Here is a 16,498-nt window from a genome sequence, read left to right on the forward strand (position 1 = left end):
CATTTTCCTCATACCCACTCTTACCATCCCTCTTTATTTCCATTGATCTGGATATTTTTCTCATGGTTATTCTTCCAAATTCCATATTCTTCCATAAATTTGGTTTTGGATCATTTAACTCTCCACACAACAACAACAACAACAACAACAAAAAAAAATACCTGTTGGGATTTTAATTAGACTGTTTTGAATTTTCAGATTAATTTGGGGAAAACTGAAGTTATCTTGGATAGAGACTCCCTGTACAAAAGCAATCTATGTATCTCCATTTATAGATGTCTTCTTTTATGACCCTTTATAAAGTTTTATAGCTTCTTCACAGTAAGTCCCACCAATGCTCAGTTTCTAAAAGTGTTCTGCAGGGAAAGTGCTATTTCCAATGAGGTCAAAGCATGGAACAAACTCAGTCTGGCATCAAAGATGGAACCTTAGTGCTGCAGAAACTATTTCATCCCATCTGCTTTCAACTCTGGGCTTAAGCCAAAAGGTAGCTCCCCTACTGGAAGTTGGAATGGGTCAGTTAGTCAGTGCTAATCAATGGGCACTGACTGCATACCAAGGCCTGTGCTACAAGGGCAAGACACAGACCTCATTTTTAAGGAGCTTTTACAGTTCTCAAAGAGTTAAGAGGCACACTCCCTAACAATGGCACTTTAGATTAATCCATGTACTATGGACTTTGATGGTAAATAAAAAAGAAGTCTGGAGCAGTCAGAAAGGGTTTGGGGAGAAGATGGAAACCGAGCTGGGTGTTGGCACATGAATGTCATTTAGGTACGTAAAGAATAGAAAGGAATCAAATACAGGCAACAGCCATTTATTCAGCATCTATTATGAACCCGATACTGAGTTAGGCACATGAAAAGGAGGTTATGTGCTCAACAAGTATTTTTACACATTCACTATAAGACAAGCTCTATGTTGGCTGCTAGAGAAACCAAGATGAGTAAGATTGACCCTGGCCTTAAGGAGCTTGTGAACAAGGAAGACAAACCCTTAAATAAGTTCAACTGTTATGATGGAAATCTGTAGCGAGAAGAGCAGAGACTCTTAAGCTGGGGGCCGTGTACTTCCTGGACATCAGTGGATGAGATTCAGCAGGCCTGTGAGCCCCTGAAATTACAAGGCACTGAATTATCTGCTTAACCAGTATTGTCAAGTTAAAGGTGGCACAAAATCCCTGGCTTCTAGATACTTGCATCTTAATAGCCAGATAAAATATATGTGAAGATGTCATTACTTCTAGGAGTCATCATTTGTAGAAGCAAAATAATATTAGTTTAATAAAAAGTTTAAAAATGTAAAAAAAACTTACAAAAAAGCCTAAGTACCTAGTTCCGGCCTTCCCCACCCCAGAAGTATTCTAAGAGTTTAGAAATAATATTGTGTATTATGGAAACTAATTTGAGGCCAGGAAGATTAGTGTTTCAATCATGACTCTACCACTTAATATCTGTGTCATATTGGGTGAGTTCCATACACTCACGGCTTCCATTTCCACATTTGTAAATTGGGAGTTACAGAACCCAAGGCGTTACATGAGGCATCCCCGTGTTATTGTGAAGATGAAAATATTAATAGGTCAGGTGTGTAAGTCATCTGGATCTGAGCAGGTCTTCTTGGGCTGTTCATTCCTTCCCTCTGCTTTCACACTTCAGAGGAAAGTGGTTATGAGAAGAAAGAATGTGAACCAGGCCTGGAAAGGATGGAGAGAAAAGAGCATCTCAGGCCAATGTGGACAGTGTGAATAAAAGGAAAGGGGCCAGAAAAGTCAATGCTGTTGCAGAGAATCAGTCCGTTGCAGCCACATTGAACAGGTCTTGTATTCTAATCTAAGCAGTTTGAACTTTATCCTATAAACTAGAGGAGACACTGGAGGATCGGGGCCAAGAGAGTCAACCCCATAGTGAGGTGGCTCTCAGCCCAGCCTTTGCTCACCCATGAATCCCAAGATACACACAAAAACAGTTCTTAAAAGTAAAATTGTAATGTGAGCTAAGGCAATACTTCTCACCTCAGGATCTTGTTAAAAAGTAGATTTTGAACTGGACATGAGGATACCTGCTTGTAGTTCCAACTACTCAGGAGGCTGAAGCAGGAGGATTGCTTGAACTCAGCAATCAAGGCCAGTCTGGCCTGGGCAACATAGCAAGACCCCAGCTCTTAAAAAAAAAAAAAAAAAAAACAGATTCTGATGCACTGGATGGGAGATTCTGCATGTCTAACCAGCACTCAGGTGCTGCTTATCCATGAACTTCATTTTGCATAGCCAGAGGCTAATGTATTTTGGTTTTATTATTTTTATCACTATTATTCATGCAACACCTGTTGGCTGAGTGCCTTTCACGTGTCAGGCACTGTGCTAGGTAGGCCTTGGGCAGAGAAACAAGAGTCAGACATGAACTCTCTTTTCTATTCATTCACAGTCAAATCAGAGGATATGAGATATAGACCTAAGCAATTGTAATCCAAGGTCGAAAGGGATAAATGCCACATTTTAGTTTCAGAAAAAGTGCTTTGACAATTCAGTGTTCCCAGTTAAGGGAGAAATTCCCTAGTGTTTAAGGAAATGAATAAATGCTCCTTTTCCTTACTATTAAACGAGTAAAAACCCACGCTTCAAAATTGGATTTTAATTTCAGTCCACCACATACTACGCATGTGACCTTGTTAACCTCTTAAGCCTTATTTCCTCATTTGTAAAATGAAATACATAGTAGCAGGGCTGTTGGAAAATTAACAATAGAGAATGTTTGTAAATGTGGTACCTTAATAACTGGTTTGGGAATGGAGTCGTTGTAAAAGGTGACTCTGGTGATTTTTATTGTTTTCAGCGTTTGTTTTAAAACTTAACATGGCTCTATTGGCCCAAAGATATTGTATTAATTGGACAAGTTTATGATCTCATTCCAGGGTTAAGTGGCAAATAAAACTGGAAAAACCTTGAAGGGAATTTCCAAATCCAAGGAAACCTTTTACAAAGCTGGTGCTGAAAGAAGCAGCAACTATTGTAAATTTTTCCAGTTTTTACTAGATCAAATTGTTTCGGCTGAGGAAATGTGGTTTGGCTGACGGTGTAGCCAAGTGCCCCTAATAAGAGCTGTGCTGCAGAGGAGTTCCACTCCATTTACAAGAGGATCGAAACAGTTTCTCCACCCACTGACTCCCCTGAGGTCACTGGCTTGTTTGACACTGACTGTGAAATAAATCAAATCAAATTTATAATCCCAGAGTCCCAGAACGTCAGGGCCCGGAGGAATGTTAGAAACCACCCAGCCCATGGCTGGCATTTTGTGGACCAGATAAATGATGCTTTAGGTCCCCACACCACGCCGCAGTCTCTGAGCCCACTCACTGCCTCATTTCTTCAGCCAATATTGAGTGAAGGCCAATGGATTTAAGAATATGTAAAGACAGCGCTTTGGGAAGCCAAGGTGGGTGGATCACTTGAGGTCAGGAGTTCAAGACCAGCCTGGTCAACATGATGAAAGCCTGTCTGTACCAAAAAATACAAAAAGTAGCCGGGTGTGGTGGCACGCACCTATAGTCCCAACTACACAGGAAGCTGAGGCAGGAGAATCACTTGAATCCGGGAGGTGGAAGTTACAGTGAGCCAAGATCGCACCACTGTGCTCCAGCCTGGGCAACAGAGTAAGACTCTGTCTCAAAGAAAAAAGAATATGTAAAGACTAAAAGGATTCCTCCACTTATGCCCTACAATAAGGCGACAGGGACAGGGGACCACAGGCACACCAGGAACTAACGAGGGGGTTACTGGGCTTAATAACAAAAGATTTCATTTAAAAACTCTCTTTCTCAGGGACCTCAGACTGGTGTTGCCATCTGTCTGAGTGGTGCTGCCATCTGTCTGATTTCATTTCAAACCTCTCAAATCATCTGATTTCATTTTCATTTCAAATCTCTCAAATCATCTGATTTCATTTTAAACCTCTCATTCTCTCACCTGTGAGGGACCTCACACTGGTGCTGCCTCTACCCATTTCTTCATCTGTAAAGTAGGGAGAAGCCCACACTGCTCAGGGAGCTATTGTCGGGATTAAATGAAGTAGGATCTAAGAAAGTTGGAGGCACATAACAAGGACCCAATACGCACAGCATCTTTTGGCTTGTATTTCAGCTTTTTTTTTTTCTTTTTTTTCTTTCTTTTTTTTTTTTTCTTTTGAGACAAGGTCTCACTCTGTTGCCCAGGCTGGAATGTAGCGGTGCGATCATAGCTCACTTCAGCCTCAACCTCCCGAGCTCAAGCAATCCTCCCACCTCAGCCTCCCTAGTAGCTGCTCCACAGGTGTGGGGGCCACGCCACCTGGCTAATTTTTTTTTTTTTTTTCCTTTTTGGCTTGTTTGGTTTTTAGCTTTTATTTCTTCTTTTTCTTCTTCTTTTTTTTCTTTTTGAGACATCTATGTTGCCTGGGTTGTTCTCAAACTCCTGGACTCATGCAATCCTCCTGCTTCAGCCTTCCAAAGTCCTGGGATTATAGCCATGAGTCATTGCACCTGAGCTGTCTTTTAGCTTTCAGATAACATTCATTGGATTTTCCCCAGTTACAGAAGGAATTTGTGTTCATGGAGAACATTTTGGAAAATACCGAAAAGCACAGAGAAGGAAAATTCACCCATAATTCCCCTGCACTCAAAGATAAGCACAGTTGACATTCCAGTGCACACCCTCCCAGACCTTTCTATACATGAGCATTATGTTGAGACTTGACAGTGAATAAACAACAACAAATATATATATATATATATATCCACACACATAAGTATGTATATTTTGTTTTCCTGTGAGCTGCATTGTGGTGATTAAGAGCCCCGTTATAGCTGCCTGGATTTAAATTCTAACTCTGTTACCTACTAGCTCTGTGGCCTTAGGCAACTTACCTATCAAATTTGAGTTACCTATCAAATTTGAGTTTCTGTTCCGCCGTGTGTAAGAATCGTGGCCCCCCAGGCCGGTGATGCAGGTTGGACACAGTCATCAAGAATTGTTGCAAATGACAGTATGAATGGTTCCTTCTAGAACACAGTCATGAGGGGCTGCCCTGGGAACAGTGGCTGTTGAAGGAGTAACTGGCCCAACAGCAGTTAAGCGCTTAGCCCATTGCCTGGCACAGAGTCAGAGCTTGTTAAATGGCAGCCACTATTCCACAGACATGCCCTGAGGTTTTGATGAGCGGAGGTTCACAGAGGGTTGAGACCTCCAGTGTTCATTGTTTACTGTTCAGATTTGTTGAATGGCACCTTAAGGATGACCTGCTGGGGCCATGTCCAGCCAAAAAATGTTTTTCCCTGTGTATATCCTGCTCAATGTGAGTCTTTGATCCTTGCACTTCTCAGTCCCTCTAAATCGCCCTTGGGCACTCAAAGCCCAAGTGACGTGGGTGGGCTCACGGCAACATTGTTCCTCAATTTATCCCTCCTCCCCTCACCACCCCACCCCAGAAAAAAAAAGAATAAAATAATAGAAATGCCTCCCACATGTGCTTTCCCAGGGCTGTACCTACACAGCAGGTGAAATTCACTATGGATTTGGGTGGTGTGCAAGATTGAAATGACATCTAGAGATAGCACAAGACACTGTGAGTCACATATTCAGTCAGGCCATCACTGAGCAAATATCTGTTCAGCACTTACTATGTGTGCCAGGGCCTGAGCTCTCCAGAGACGAAGTGGTTCCCTGTTCACTTCTCTTTCAATCCTTTAGGTTCCTCAGAGAGGAGTGCCTCTCAGTTTAGGGACAAAATGTCTTCAGCACCTCTCAACCACTGCTAATCTCCCTTTTGGAGAAAGAGGGAGCAGGCCTCATTCACATCACAGTCTGGAGCTATCCAGTAGGTACAAACATTGTTTTGTTTTCATCTTATTTTCTCCACCATGATGTTTTATTTATAGCAAATGATGCAAGTTTTAAAATAGTGATAGAAAGCTCAAAAGAATTGAGATACCAAAGGCTAATTGGTGCAAAGGAAAGCACTAAATAAATGGTGGTCCAGGTGGCAGAATGATGAATTCTTAGCAAGCTTTAGACCTGGGATGAGTGAGTCTCAACCCTTTGAGGGTTACTGATCCCTTTAAGACCATGAAGACAGCTATAGAATCTCACCAAGAAAAATATAGGAATGTTGCCCACAATGTTAGCAGGTTCAGGAGCCATGTGGAGCCCATGACTCAGCTGGTATTGGAAAGAGCAGTAGGGTAAGTCTCAATGCCCAGACAACACAAAGACCTCATCCTCTTCACCACCTTCCTCATCTCGGTAGCAGTGGTACCGGTGGTAACAGCAGCACTGGCAGTTGTAATAGTAGCAGCGCTCAAAGCAGTCATCATAGCTATACTTATTAAGTGCTTTCAATGTGCCAGGTACTTACCAAGCCTGAGCTTACCTCATCCGTACAGAAAAGAATCATTACCCTCCCCATTTTCCAGGAAACCAAGCCTCACCGAACTTAAGGATCTTCTCCAAGTTTACCCAGCTGAGAATGCCAGGGCTAGGGTTGAACCCAGATCTACCTACCCGTGATGGCTGAGCAGGTCCTTAACCACTAAACTCCACTGCCTCAATAAATATTTAATGAAGCAAATGAATGGAAACTTGAACAGGTCTTAGTGGCCACTCTGCCATTCACCAGGTGAGTGACCTTGAGTGAGTCACTCCCCTCACCCTCACTGACCCTCCATTAAGGAAGGAGGCTTCCCAGGCCTGGCAAGCCATGATTCTAAGAGGCAGGCCAAGGAGCATCGGAAACATTCCATGAGCAAGAGAAGCAGAGGCAGGCTCAGGGCCAGGCTCGGGAACATGCACAGGGGTTACTGGCATTGTTAAAGAGCCCAGCGCAGCCCTGACTTCCAGCACAGAGTGTCCGGGCCTTCCAGGAACCCACACTTCCTGTTGTATTTACTCCCCTCTCCCAGCAGCTTCACCCACCACACTCTTCTCCAATGACAGGTCTGTTTGGCTGCCCAGGGGAAAAGATCCCTGTCACACATCCTCTTACATGCCCAACAGGCTCAGCATCTTGTCACTTAACGACAGCTTCTTGGTTTCCACCAGGGCAGGCCAGTGCAGCAAACGGGACCCCCCTAATCCCAGCAGTTACTGTGCTGGCAGAGGAAGGAGGAGGAAGGAGGGGGCCGAAAATTTTGTGGAATCCGTGGCAGCCTGGCGGTCCAGTCCCTGACCCACACTGCCCCGCTGTGGTGAGAGTCTAGGGAAGCAGGCACGCCCCAGCAGGGATGGCAAGGCTTTGGTCTCTGACTTCATGAGGACTCTGAATTTTTTTTGTTTTTGTTTTTGTTTTGAGACAGCCCAGGCTGTAGAGCAATGGAGCGATCTCAGCTCACTGCAACTTCCACCTCCTGGGTTCAGGAGCATTTCGGCTAATTTTCGTATTTTTAGTAAAGACAGGGTTTCACCATATTGGCCAGGCTGGTCTCAAACTCCTGACCTCAGGTAATCTGCCCACCTCGGCCTCCCAAAGTGCCAGATTACAGGTGTGAGCCACCATACCTGGCCAGAACTCTGAATTTTAAGACTGAAAAAGACCCACCTCACACCACTCAATTAAAGAAGGAAAACAGGCACAAAATTGGAAAGCAGTTTACCCAAAATAATACATGGAGTTAGTAAAATAGGTCCCAAATATGTTTCCTAAAATTAGATTTCCAGCCCAATCAGGGATTTACAGGGACAATAATTATTATTCAGTTAATTACTGTTCATGCAGACTTGACTGGGTGGCAGACATCTGGGATCCAGAGTGCTCATAAGGACTCTACATGTTTTCACCTTGCTTAATCCTCACAACAATCAGAGAGGTTAGTACTATTATTAGCCCATCTTACCGATGAGGAACTAAGGCTTAGGAACAGTATGAAACCGGCCCAAGGTCACATGGCCAGAGCCAGGATTCTATCCCAGGGAGTCCCATTCCAATAAAAAAGGGGACTCCCTGTCAGAAGTCACTGAGAACTTGTTCAGGGTGCCCTCCTCTGCGGGAGGACAAAATAAAATGAAATGCAAATGGAACAAGAGGGCAACACCAGTGTTCACCTACCAAACAAGTGAGGAGTAAAAAGGCTGAAAGAGCCCAGAGCTGGGGAGTTGTAGAGAAAATGTCAGACTCAGGCACAGTTGATAGGTGGGTAAATTAGTACAACCAGTTCAGAAGGCAATTTGGCTGACAGTGCTTAAAAGTGGAAATGACCCAGTGACTCCTCATGTGGAATTTATTGCACAGAAACACTCAAATGTGCATGCAAAAAGTGAATGCATGTGGCTTTTCATCACTGCAGTCCATAATAGCCAAAAATTGGAAATCACCTATAGAGAAGGCATTAAATAAAACTACCATCTATCCGGACAGTAGGATGTAATGCAGCCCTTGTGCGGCGGGGAGAGAAGTGAAATAGCACCACGTACTTTGACAGGGAAATATCTTTTACATACTCTAAGCAAAGAGAGCAATTTGGGGAAAGGAATGTGCAGTATGACCCCGTTTTTTAAAATCTGGAAGGATTCAAAATAAAACTGTTAACTCTGATCCCTTCTGCTTAAGTGGCGTATTTTTACTCTAGACTTAGACTTTTTGTGATATGTATTTTTTAAATTCAGCATGGATTACTTTTGAAATAAAAAAATATATACAAATCTGGAAGGGAAAAGAAAAGAAATGAAGATATAGCTCCTTCCCAGAAGGAATTTACAATCTGGGTGACGAACCAGGATTCAGCCAGCCCTGGGATGGCTTAACATGAAAAAGCAAATAATAAAATAACAAAATACGATCTGCTTGTATGAATTCTATGGGGTGCAGAATAAAGAAGTCCATCTGAGTTGGGTGGGGCTAATCAGAGCTGAGTTCCTCGAGAAGAATGGGCCAGGATATAAAGTATATTTAGAAAATGTTCACTACTTATTATTTTCAAGATGCCAGACTCTGTGTCAAGTATTTTACATGGATATTTTCATGTATTCATAGTAACTCTATGACACAGATATTGTCCCCATTTTACAGATGGGAAAATTGAGGCTGAGATGGCTAATTAACTCTTCTAAAGCTGAACAGCTAATAACTCAAGAGGGGTTTCAATATGGGTCTGTGTCATCCCAGTTTCTGGGTTCCAGCCACTTGACCACACTGCCTAATCATAATGATCCAAGGGCAAAGAATGGCCCTTGGCTGCTTCTTCTCAGACGAATAAACAGTGTAACGAGCCCAAATCCAAAATGTGGCAGTAAATGCCCATGAGAAAAGTTGGCATCACCCCCTCACCTTTGGCTGAACACTTCTCAAGGCCATGGTCCTTGGAGGGTACTTTGTAAGAAAATGAAGGTAAAAATCTAGCCCATCATTGTCCCTGACAAGGCGCTTCCAGTGTGATGGACGTGAAGAACAACCAAAAAACATATGCCACACGGACATAGGGGGAAAGTGAAATGTATGCCCTTCCTAATGCTACATTTGCTCTGTTGAATGGCCTGTTAGCTGCCATGGTGCAACACCACACCCCAAACTCATCTCTGTATTTCCATAGCTTGTCCTCATGCCTAGCACTTAGCAGGAGCTTAGTGTTTGTGGGACGGATGAATGAATGAACACATGAATGAACATATAAGAATTTAAATAACTATGACTACCATATACTAGTCGCTTGATCCAAAACAATGGGACCAACAACAGTACCTTCCTTACTGGTACATTCCAATTATAAAAATTAAATAAGCTAGTGGTGTGAAGAGTTAGCACAGGACCTGCAGAGCACACACACAAGATAAATGTTGGCTATGATGAATCGTAGCTATTAGCATTATTGATATTCGTGCAACCTTTAAAAGAGCCAGTTTCTCAGGTTGCGTCCTCATTAATCCATTTGCCTATTTCACAACCACCTTCAACAGGGTTGGCACCAAATGAAGTTACAAGTTGGTCCTCAACAAACATGCTTTTCTGCTCTAGATCCTGTCCATGGTTTTGCCATGTTGGCCAGGATGGTCTCGAACTCCTGGTCTCAAGCTATCCTCCCGCCTTGGCCTCCCAAAGTGCTGGAATTACAGACGTGAACCACCATGTCTGGCCCTCTCCAAAATTTATTCCCCAGTGTCCCATTTTGTCAAGGCCAGTTTCCTATGTTCTTCAGACTCAGTGACAGAAATAAGCCCATCCCCGTGGACAGAGACAACTCCCCGCATCAGGGAATAACTAGGTGTTCATATACCATAGTTGCATTTCAGCTGGGGCCTTCTGTACAGAGTCTTAATCCAAAAGAGTAGCTCCAATGGTGAAACCCCAAACTAATGGTGTGAATCTTGTCACAAAACAGGCCACAAGATAGTGCCCTCCCTTATCTCACCTAGACCAAACCTAGAAAGTATCCCACTGCCACATTTCCCCCTGACCTGAAAAGAGGTCAGTACTTACACTTGGCGCTTACATCCAGGTATGGATAACCCTCTTTCTAAGTTGAATTCCTGACTGACTGAGTCCTGTACCAAGAGCCCAGCCACTGCCCCCCCAGTAGCCACCACTGAGTTACTGCGCAGAGAATTAGGAGTCAGGCTCCTATATTTATTCTTCTTGATTATTTGAGGTTTGAAACAGGCCAAATCTCAAATAATCAAGAAAGTGAAATGCTACAGAGAGGAAATGCAAGAGCAATCCAAAATCAAAGATGGGAATCCATGTGGCATCTGTGCCAACCACCTCAGGGATTTTCAGCTACTCTCTGGGTCTTGGTGTCTCCACTTGCAAACTGGTTGGACTTGGCAGTTGCTAAGATCCCTCCCATTCAGATATGCTCTAAGAGTGTTGACTCTTCTTTTAACAAATAAATTCAGTGATGATCCCACAGACCAGGCCCTTGGGAAGCTCAGTCTGAGAAGTCAGGAATACAAAATATGCCACAAGCCAGGTGGCAGGGACAGAGACACGGTTAGAAGGTACAAAATGTTCTAGAAAGTATTCCATTTTCTTAAGATATTTAAATTTGTATATACAAGAGGAAAAATCTGAAAGTATAGACACTAAAATATGGTATTTTGGCACTGCAGAGTTATATGTGCTTTTAAAATAGTTTTTCTTTTTGCATTTTTATATTTTCTTATCTCTACACAGATTATTAATTGCATCTTCTTTTTTTTTAAAAAAAGACACATTTTTATTCAAATAGAATTTAGTTTAAATCCCAGATATATTACATGCATGCTGTGTGACCTGGGGCAAGTCATTTAACCTCTCTAAGTTTCAGCTGACTTATATTTAAAATGGAAATTGTTTTGAATATTGCCATAAAATGTTTTGGGATCTCAAATTCAGAGGGGTGAGTTAATCATGTTTCTTATTCGTAACACCTCATCATCATGAGTCTATGCCAGGCCTGTCTCATTATATTGATTTATTTCCTTTTATTCCCATACCCATTTCCCTCTGCTTCCACCCCTAGGCATTCTGTCTTTAATATGTTTTTGTTAATTTGAGTGTGTTTTTGCAAAATGCATGTGGTTGTTTGGTGAGCTACTTAAATAGTATTATGTCATAAACCTCATTCTATTTCCTACTTTTTTCACAAAGAACCATGTATTTCAGATCTTTCCATGTGGTCATGTGGACGTGTCACCCTGGGCCTCTAAATGCTGCATAATATCTAAGAATGCATCTACCCCATTCTACTTTTCCCAGGGAGGGACATCCAGGTTGTCTCCCACCTTCTGTCCCTACAAACAATATTGCCATGAGCCCCCTCATATATGAACCCTTATGGACTTGTGTGAAAATTCATTGAGATCTGTGACCTGGAGCAAAATGGCTGGGTCACAAGATGTATGTATAGTTAATTAGACCAAGTGCTACCAGAGTCATCTCCAGGATGTGTGTACAGCCTGTGCCCCCACCAGCCACGCACAAAGCTCCTCGAGTCCCCACACCCCACACCCCTGTGTGAACTTGGAAGCATCTAGCTTCCTAATTTTTGCCAGCCTTTCAGATACGTTCCTTTGTGGTTTTCATTTTCGTTGTTGTTTTTTTAGAGACAGGGTCTTGCTCTGACACCCAGGCTGGAGCGCAGTGCCACGATCATAGTTCACTGCAGCCTTGAACTCTTGCACTCAAGCAATCCTCCTGCCTCAGCCTCCCAAGTAGCTAGGACTACAGGCACGCACCAACACGCCTGGTTAATGCTTAATTCTTTTGTAGAGACGGGATCCCCCTGTGCTGCCCAGGCAGAGCTCAAACCCTTGGGCTCAAGTGATCCTCCTGCCTTGGTCTCCCAAAGTGCTGGGATTACAGGCATGAGTCACTGCACTCAGCCTCTTTGCGGTTTTTATTTTATTTGACTGCCTAATATTTTGATTATCTTTTCATATGTTCATTAGCCCTTGAGTTTCCTATTTTGTAAATTTCCTGCTAATTTCCATTGCCCAAAAAGTGTTTCTACTGGGAACACTTTTTCTTGCTGATTTGTAAGAGTTCCTTGCATATTCTAAATATCAATCGCTTGACTGTTTTGGACATTGTAAATATCTTCCCAGATTCTTGCCTCATGATTCGTCCTTTTGAAGTACTGTTTTTCTCCACCCCTAGATCAAAAAAATAGTCTTTTATGTTGTCCTCTTTTACCTTTAAAACTTTACCTTTCACATTTAGGTCTTTAATACACCTTCTACTTTCCACGGAAATAAGTCGGCATCTACTTCATGACGTTGTGTGAAGGATAAACTAATATCGCGAAAGCACCTAGCACAGTGCCTGACCCAAAAGCGATGTGCAATTGTGGGCGATTATTGTTACTACTTTGATAGAAGGTGCCAAGTGCTACCAGAAGAAATTATAGGAGCTTAGATGCTGTTCAACTAGATCAAGAAAGGTTTCATGGACAAAGGCGAAGTTATTGAGGCTGGCCCTAAAAATGAGTGTAGGATTCATTCATTTTGAATGGAAAGGGAAGTATTCCGGGCCGAGGAACTGGCTCGGGGAAAGGCCTGGCGGCAGAAACGCTGCGGGTTGACAATGTTGAGGAGCATATTGGGGCGAGAGCTTGACTACTCACAAATTGCTGTCTTTCTGCCCGTGCCCACCCCCCTCCCCACTGCAGGCTCCTTGTTCTCCACCCTGAAGCCCCCCGACGCCGTGTTCAAGGTGGTGTTCTGGCTGGGCTACTTCAACAGCTGCCTCAACCCCATCATCTACCCATGCTCCAGCAAGGAGTTCAAGCGCGCTTTCGTGCGCATCCTCGGGTGCCAGTGCCGCGGCCGCCGACGCCGCCGACGCCGCCGCCGCCTGGGCGGCTGCGCCTACACCTACCGGCCGTGGACGCGCGGCGGCTCGCTGGAGCGCTCGCAGTCGCGCAAGGACTCGATGGACGACAGTGGCAGCTGCCTGAGCGGCAGCCAGCGGACCCTGCCCTCGGCCTCGCCGAGCCCGGGCTACCTGGGCCGCGGCGCGCCGCCGCCAGTCGAGCTGTGCGCCTTCCCCGAGTGGAAGGCGCCCGGCGCCCTCCTGAGCCTGCCCGCGCCTGAGGCCCCCGGCCGCCGCGGCCGCCACGACTCGGGCCAGCTCTTCACCTTCAAGCTCCTGGCCGAGCCCGAGAGCCCCGGGACCGACGGCGGCGCCAGCAACGGAGGCTGCGAGGCCGCGGCCGACGTGGCCAACGGGCAGCCGGGCTTCAAAAGCAACATGCCCCTGGCGCCCGGGCAGTTTTAGGGCCCCTGTGCGCAGCTTCCTTTCCCTGGGGAGGAAAACATCGTGGGGGGGGGGGGGGGGGGGGGGGGGGGGGGGGGAGGGGAGCGTCCACGCCGGGTAGACGCGCTTCCCAAGGGGAACGGGGGGGGAGGGCCGGGGAGAGGGGCAGCTGCTTTTCTGGCAGGGGCATGGGTGCCAGGTACCACGCGGAGAGCCGGGCGGAGCATGCTGAGAGCCTGGGGGACCCGACGCCGCCGGGATTTACCTCTCTCTCTCCCTCTGTGTATATATAAACGAGTCCCTCTCTACTTGTATTTAACCGTGGGTGCAAGTGAGTGTGTCTGTGCGGTGTGCGTGTGTTCCGCATGTGTGTGCGCGTGGGGCTGCCCTGTGGGGGCGGAGCGAGTGTGCGCCCAGGAGGCAGCCGGGGGCGTTGTGTGTGTCGTGACTTCGTACCTCTCAAGCCCCTCCTTGTACTTCACTGAAGGATGGCACTTTGGTGGGGTTGGAAACAAAGTCGACATTAAAGGTCATTTCTCCTGTGCGGCTTTGAGTGGTTTGTGGACGAGCGGCAGGCCGAGCCTTGCGTTTCCTCTTCCTTCCGCTTCGGATTTGATCCCGTCCTAGGTCTTAGGCTCCTTCTTCGCTTTCCTTTCCCCTGCCCTTCAGTCTCCACCCCAGAAGAGCCACTCTCACCACGTCCTGAGGACAATTAGTGCTGGCTCCCCTAGGTCCCATTTATGCCTTTGCGGTTACTGACCTAAGGGGCTGCACCAATCTGGCCCTGTGGCTGAACGTGAGGCCCTGGACTTGCCTAATAAATCCTGCTTACCCGCTTTTGACCCTTAGCAGAATCTGAATCCTCCTGCGGCTCCCTCCTGCTGTGACCAACACTGAGCAATGTCTGGCTTGGTCCTAATCCCTAGAACCCCAACCCTAGCTGGGGTTCCCGGGCCAGTCCCCTAAATGGGCCTATTTCCAGAGAGAGGATAAAGCCCAGGCAGAGAGAGGGGCTGGTTCCCTTCCCCTTCCCTTTGCATCCCCAGGCCAACACTCCACTGATTGTTTGCCTGTGCCCACAGAACTTGAAAAGACATCCAAACTGCAGACATTTCTGGATAAGGTGTGGATCCTTGGGGCCCAGCAGCACACAGGAGCACAAGAACCCTCCCAAGCTCTGCTGACTTGTGACCCTGCCTGGAAAAAAAGCACTGAGGAAGGTCACACAGAAAGGTGGAGCATTCTTTGGAGTCAGTAACTTGGGTTCCAGTCTCAGTCCTACTACTGATTTATTGTATGAAGAGCAGAGTTACATCCCCTCTCTGGATCTTGGTTCCCCATCTGTGTAATGGTGGGGTTGATTCTAAGGTCTTTGCTGCCTCTGAAAGCCCCCAGTTTGAAAACAGAATAAAGGACAGTGAGTAAAATATGAAACATTTTTCTTCAGAGATTCAGAAAAGCCTAGGAGGAACGCTCTTCCCACATCCCATCCCTTTTTCTCTTTCTACTTTGCTTTTCTGAGTTGAGTTTCATAATTTTGCAAATGGCAAGGACCTCTTCCAATAATATTAGCACATCGACCATTCATTCTGTAGGTGATTGAGAGAGAAAATACTTAAAGCGGAAAGAGCCAGTGATTGATGTAGTTGAAAAGTGTAGGGGTGTCAGGTATGTCTGGATACAGGGGCATAAACAAGATTGTCAAGTTACTCACAGTCTCTTTCTCCTTCCTGTAGCTTCCATCTTTTAGTTCTGCTTATCTTTGTATATTGCCCTAGTTTCCTTATTGAAAATGCCTTCCTCACGACATTCTTACAACTTGATACCCTCAAAAGGAGAAACAAGATTGCCCAGCAGTTCTGTCAAAAAATGAAAAAGAAAATCAGCTGAGCGCAGCGGCTCACACCTGTAATCGCAGCACTTTGGGAGGCCAAGATGGGTGGATCACCTGAGGTCAGGAGTTCAAGACCAGCCTGGCCAACATGGTGAAACTCCAATTCTACTAAAAATACAAAAAATTAGCTAGGTGTGATGGTGGGCACCTGTAATCCCAGCTATTCGGGAGGCTGAGGCAGGAGAATTGCTTGAACTCAGGAGGCGGAGGTTGCAGTGGGCCAAAATCACACCATCGCACTCCAACCTGGGTGACAAGAGCAAGACTCCGTCAGGAAAAAAAAAAAAAAAATCCTAGGAAGCCAGAGATTCTGTATCACAAACCCCCTTAAGACTTTGATGAAGGCTATAGACTCTCTTTCCATAAAAACGCACATACCAAAAAAATTACATTTTCATTCAATTTTAGATGCCATACCCCTGTGTAAGATCTCACTATCCTCGGTTTATATGCTCTGAACTGTATTTTAGTAATTATCTAGGCCAACTCCCTCAATTTTACACATGGGAAGACCGAGGTAAATAACTTTACTGGGTCACACCAAAGCTGTAGAACCCAGGTCTTCTGCCTCTTTGTCCAGTACCTTTTACATTCTCCTGTGCTACCATCCTGTAGTTAAGTACATCCTCCAACAGAGAGCAGTCCTTTTCTTGCCCAAATAGAGAAAAGGGGGCCCTAGGAAAAGAAAAACCCCAACTCCATTCCCAGAGAAGAAGGAATCATTTGGGGCAGTTCTGAAAACATTTTGTTAGGAACACAAATCTTCTAACAAATCTTACACAGAAATCTGATACAAGATCAGCTCATAGTGGAGTGGAGAGAAGAAGACAGAGCCTCCTCAGCCTCCTCCTCTTCCTGAGACCCTTGCTCTGGCCTGCCCCATTCACCCTGGAGTTCCACAGAATGATGTTTA

The 16,498-nt window shown here is 45.2% G+C and overlaps 1 protein-coding gene across 1 annotated transcript in view; it reads left to right on the plus strand.

The window, feature by feature from the left end:
- ADRA1B (adrenoceptor alpha 1B) overlaps positions 1–14,235 on the plus strand; it is a 56,476-nt gene extending 42,241 nt beyond the window's left edge. Inside the window, exon 2 of the mRNA XM_003900455.5 lies at positions 13,105–14,235. Within this exon, the coding sequence (XP_003900504.1) occupies positions 13,105–13,712 (608 nt within the window). The 3' untranslated portion in view covers positions 13,713–14,235. The remainder of the gene's footprint in view (positions 1–13,104) is intronic.
- Positions 14,236–16,498: the final 2,263 nt, after the last annotated feature.

This window comes from Papio anubis, chromosome 5, assembly GCF_008728515.1.
Source record: "Papio anubis isolate 15944 chromosome 5, Panubis1.0, whole genome shotgun sequence".
Classification (NCBI taxonomy): domain Eukaryota; kingdom Metazoa; phylum Chordata; class Mammalia; order Primates; family Cercopithecidae; genus Papio; species Papio anubis.